General features: G+C 40.9%; 1 protein-coding gene across 4 annotated transcripts in view; it reads left to right on the top strand.

Annotated features, from left to right (window-relative positions):
• Kiaa0753 (KIAA0753 ortholog) overlaps window positions 1-5,051 on the top strand; it is a 73,593-nt gene extending 68,542 nt beyond the window's left edge. For all 4 annotated transcript variants that reach the window (XM_010611339.3, XM_010611337.3, XM_010611340.3 and 1 more), the window contains exon 19: window positions 3,583-5,051. In XM_010611339.3, coding sequence (XP_010609641.1) covers window positions 3,583-3,700 — 118 coding nt within the window. In that variant the 3' untranslated portion in view covers window positions 3,701-5,051. The remainder of the gene's footprint in view (window positions 1-3,582) is intronic.
• The last annotated feature ends 413 nt before the right edge of the window (window positions 5,052-5,464 follow it).

Genomic DNA, 5,464 nt, shown 5'->3' with positions numbered 1-5,464 from the left:
TTGTAATAGCTAAAACTTGGAAACAGCTCATCTGCCCATCAATTGGAAACTGGATAAAGAAGATGTGGTTTTTCTATAAAATGGAATACTACTCAGCCATAAAGAATGAGAAAGTAGATTCACTCATAGGTAAATGGGTACATTTTGAGGATATACTCCTAAGTGAAATAAATAAGTCACACATATGCAAATACCGAATAGTTTCTCTGGTGTGAAAAACTAAAATAGTACTCAAGATCCTAACAGGGCAATTAGCAACGTGAAATAGGAAGAAAAGGACCAAAGGTGTAGGGACAGTGAGAAGGATAGGGAAATGGGAACAGGGGAAAAGGAAAAAAATATGAGAAAATGTAAAAATGGAATTGAAGTGTTTGAAGGTGGGGAGGGGAGGAGGGTGGTGAAGGGAGGGTGGGGACAAGGGGAAAAAATGAGAACCAAGACCTGGTATGTAAAAGTACAAGATCCCAGTAACTGTACTGTCTACCTAGAATGTACCAATAAATTAAATTAAATTGAAAAAACATAGTAAAAAGGGCTGAGGATGCAGTTCAGTCGTGGAATGCTTGCCCAACATGCATGAGGCTCTGTATTTAGTTCCAAGTATTGCAAAAGAAGGAGGAGGCTCATCCTGTTGTGGTGATATGTATTGGAAGTAGCTTTGTATTTCATTGTTTGATAATGAAATCATGATGTAAATAAGAGAGAGCAAAGCAAATCTGAAAATCTAAAAATCACTTCCACTTCTAGCAATGACACACTTGATAATTTGGACCACCACTCCCACTGAGGTGTCTGCTAATAGGAAAGTTGTATCAAAAATAAAACATACATGCTTGAAGGCATCAAGAAGTTATCTAGGTAATAAGAAACAACTGGGCCAGGATCCTAGATAAAACAGACCCAGAAAAGTTAGCCATTGTATGGCTGGATAGTTACTTCTGGAGGGAGAAGAGCCCCACTGTGGCCTTCTCAGGTCAGAAGAGAGAGGTTGTAATCCAGGGCTTACCAAGGTGAGGCAATTCCCTGGCAAACTTTTCTCACTTTTGTCTTACTTCATTTATCTACAGTGCTGGGGATTGAACCCAGGGCCTTGCACATGCTGGGCCGTTGCTCTGTGAATGAGCTACATTCCCAGCCTTTCCCTCACTTGAAAATTTGCACTCTTGTAAATAGGCCTCTCAGCAACTCCACTTGGATTAAGCCAATTCTAGATTGTTGCTGCCCTCAGTCTCCCAGATGAAGCAAACATAAATTTTCTCTGGAAGAAAATAACGTTGTGGACGGACTCCTCTTATTTCTGCAATTTTCAAATACAGTGTCTGGTGTGTAGTAAAAGATGACCACGCAACAGAGACAAAATAAGAACAAACCCGTAGCAGTTTTAAATATTAAAGCTATCTCACTGACATTAAAATAACTGCCTAATGTGTTGATATGACTAGAAGATACATCTTAGAATTCGGCAGAGAACTAGAAACTTTAAAAACCCAAATGTGCATCCTAGAATAAAAAATACATTTTCTGAAATTAGAAATTCATTGGGTGGGCTCAGTATCAAATTAGACACAACAGAAGAAAAACTTTGAGACTTGGAATATAGGACAGAAAAAATTATCTGGAGTGATAATGTAGAGACAAAAGGTGAAAACTAAAGAAGAGGATAAAGGAAGGTTTACTAGTATATATGTTAATTAGAGTTTTAGGAGGAGAGGAGAATAAGAAAATGGGTCAGAAGCAACATTCTTTTGCACAGTGGCATGGGTTATCAGTTCTAAAATGACTACATTTTAAGATGGGTCAAATAAGGGAGTACAGTTTGAATAATGAGAGCAAGGTTTCTAAGGATGAGCTAGAGCTAGGATGCATCCTCTGTTGATTGGAATTGCTGGTACCCTTGTGAATATCTAGTTTTTGATAGGTATAGAAATATAAATGGAAGGCTGTGCGTGCGTGTGTGTGTGTGTGTGTGTGTGTGTGTGTGTGTTTCCTAGTCTCACGGAGGGGCCTAGAACCAGGGGTACCAGCAGTTAGTAGACCTGATACTCAGATCTTGGTTTCTCAGTACTGTTTTTCATGAAGAGCTCCTTAGAGAAATGACTGGTTCCAGGGCCAAGGCTGGGACTGTGCGTGGAAGATGTCATGTTGTGCCAGAAAAGAAGCGCTCAAAGAATGAGGGGACAAGTCAACAGGATACAGCAGCCAGCTTGAAGGGGCTGCTGTGGACCAGTGCCAGGATGTTTTTAAACATTAAAACAAACAGTGATAGTAAGGGGCTACATAAATAAGACTCTGTGAGGCCAAACTGATATAAATGAGTGAGCGCATTAGTGAATTTTTGAGCAACTACATGAAAGAAGAAAAAGCTCTTTATCACAGTGGAATGCCAACTGTAGTAAATGAAGAGGGAATGATGGAATTAGAAAATCAATTTGGGGAACCTGTAGTAATTGATTTCAGGCAAGTTTGATGAGAAACAGAATATTTACATCGTCTCAAAATATCCTCCTACAATTTACTTTTTAATTGGAAAGGGAAAATAGTAACTTTACAAGGGGGCAGACATCACCATAACCAAGTGTTCAAAATAACCAGTCATCTGCCAGGCATGGTGGTGCATGCCTGTAATCCCAGCACTTGGGAGGCTGAGGCAGGAGGATCGCTCTGAGTTCAAGGCCAGTCTGAACTACATATGGAGATCCTGTCTCAGAAAAAAAACAAAAAACCCCCCCAAAAACCAGTCACTAGTAATGGGACTAATAGGTACCATGAGGCACTGAGGGGACACAATATTCCTCCTATGGCATCCTTTCAAAACTAAGCTGAGACAGACACAAATTCAAGGACATTCTACACACGCGCACACACACACACACACACACACAAATGGACTTTATGTTTCAAAAATGTTCAGGTTATGAAAGACAGATGGAGGAACTCTTTCAGATTAAAGAAACTTGACAATTTAATGCAGCCTGTGATCCTGGATTGAATCATGAGCTACAAAAACTTTTCTTTTAAAAGGATGTTATCTGGATGGTTAGTGAAATCTGAATATGGTCTGTAGATAAGATTAAATAGTAATTCTGTATGGATGTTAATTTTACGATGTTTATAACTATCAGTTATCTAGGAGGATGTCCTTCTTTCTAGGAAACACATGGAAGTTGTTGAGGTATATGAAGCCTGCAGATTGCCCTCAGACAGCTCAGAAGAGCAGGGTTGGGCTGCAGAGGGAAAGATAGAGAAGCACAAACTCAGACACCCTGCCCCTCTCCCACAGAGAAGGCACACACACTTTCCTCCTGCTTGCAGGTCATGTAAAGTGTGTCTGACGTGGGGCTGGATTGCAGCTAGTTCCTGGTCACCTCTGGTCTCAGCCGTCGCAGGCAAGGTGCATTTGTCTGTGTTACAAGCCTGTGTGATCCTTTGGAACCTGAGCATCACCATCTTCCTGTCCTAGCTCTTCTTAGCCTTTTGCATTTCCATTTAAATTTTAGGGCTGACTTGCCAGTTCCCCAGCTGAGTAAAAGATTGGTTTGTGTTTGACTATCCATGCCTTCAGCTGTGTCACTTGTCTTCTAGCTTTTCCGAAGAGCTGGTTGATGAAGCCCTGGGGGCCGTGGCTGCGGAACTTCAGGATGCATGTGAAGACTACGCGGAAGCAGTGTTCACCTCAGAATTCCTAGAGGCTGCTGCATAAAGGCTGTCAACACAGGCCTCTCCTGTCACACTGGAGAAGGGCCCCCCCACTCTGCTGAGCCCACAGGAAACTGTCCTCAGCTGTCTGTCCAGGCCCAGAAGGTGGTGCCCTCGGAATGAAGGAGATGCCAGTGTGATCTGTCTCACTGTGTCTTCTCTCATCATCACAGCAATGCTTCTGGAAGCTTGTGATGGGATGTTTTATTTTATCAGTGCCCAGGAAACATAAATCAGTTATGACAATATACTACTTACAAAATGTACAATTTTCCTATTGAAATATTGTGTTCATTTCTCTGGCTCAGACTGGTGATCAAAATGTTTTGAAAGGTAACAGATAAACATGTTTCACACAGGATTCAAGGTGCTGTCAAACCATAGTGGCAGTGACTCCAACACAAGTGTACTTCCTGTTCATCCGGTCCCAGTGCCTGGCTCCTGATTTCCATCTTTGGCTGTGTCCTGTCAGGACACCTGTCCCTTCTGGATTGGAGATGCACACGGAGCATAGACTTTGGTCCTGCTGCCAAACCTCTGTACTCAGGCGGCTAAAAATAGCAACCCACTGGTGCACGGTGACACACACACCTTTCTTTAAGGTCCAGTCCCTGAATGACTTTTCACATTTTCAGTTCCTCAAAGTCTTATTGCTGTAGGTTGACACATTCTAGTATAAAAAGCTTTCTCTGAATTCAGAGGAAAATAAAGGACATGAAGAGAAGACCAGGCCTTCTCTATTGGCCAGTAGAGGTATGAAGTTCAGTCAGTCTCCCCAGAGACTATCTCCTCACCACAGAGGACCCCCAGGTTGGAGAGGAGGAGACAGAGCTGGGTGGCACGAAGACCTGTGGGACTCCCCAAAGGAAGGAAGACACTTAAGAACCATGGCGGCTCTGATATCTTAGAGGTCATGGTATCAAGGGAGAAGCCTCTGTTTTTAGAAACTCTGAATTTAGAAAAAGAAAAAGAATGTGCACAAAAATAAGGCCCCTGCCTGGAAAAAGTTTCCCTTAATTGTTTGCCTTAGGCTTGGTGAAAGAACTGTGAAGAACGGACTGCACAAGACAGACCCCAGGGAATAATGGAAATCTTGTTCTGACACAGTGTTTTCTTTTGGGATCATTTCTGAAATACGGGTATTTCAGGTGACACTTTAAACTGCTTGGTTGTATGTATTTATGAAAAATTGATTTTCATTTGATGTTAATGTTTTCCTGCTTAGTTTTATAGAACTTCAAGATGTAAAGAGCTTGAAGAGAATTATAGGTCTTTAATCTGGAGAATTAAATATTTGTACTTGAACTGAGAAGAGACCTGTCATTGTTAGTCAAAAGTAATTTGTATGGCAGTTCTTACTGTGCTGGTTTTTTAAAAATAAATTTAATATTTTAAAGTATGTACATATCTAGTTGAAATAATTTACATCTTTTTTCCATAGTCAAAGTAAAATGTGATTTACAGAAACCACTGAGAATACTTGTACATTTGATATGGATATAGTGAATTGTTTGCCATTCCTCTCCTTCAGAAAAAAACAAGTGATAAAAAGCTAACATTTATTGAGCACATATTACAGCATTGCCCTAAGTGCTTTCCCTGTATTAACTTATTTAATCTTCATATCACCTATGGGGGATGATGCCATTATTATCCTCATTTTATAAGTGAGTACAGAGAGGAGAAAGTAATTTGTCAAACAAGCTTGTGTTCTGTGATGCCATGGTCATAGATTCAGTTCTTCTCATAGAGTTTGGAGCTTTCACTT

The sequence above is a fragment of the Fukomys damarensis genome, unplaced genomic scaffold, assembly GCF_012274545.1.
Source record: "Fukomys damarensis isolate Sample0158 unplaced genomic scaffold, DMR_v1.0_HiC HiC_scaffold_13, whole genome shotgun sequence".
In the NCBI taxonomy this organism is placed as follows: Eukaryota; Metazoa; Chordata; class Mammalia; order Rodentia; family Bathyergidae; genus Fukomys; species Fukomys damarensis.
Note: the sequence above shows the minus strand (reverse complement) of the source record. Positions and strands in the feature narration are given on the sequence as shown.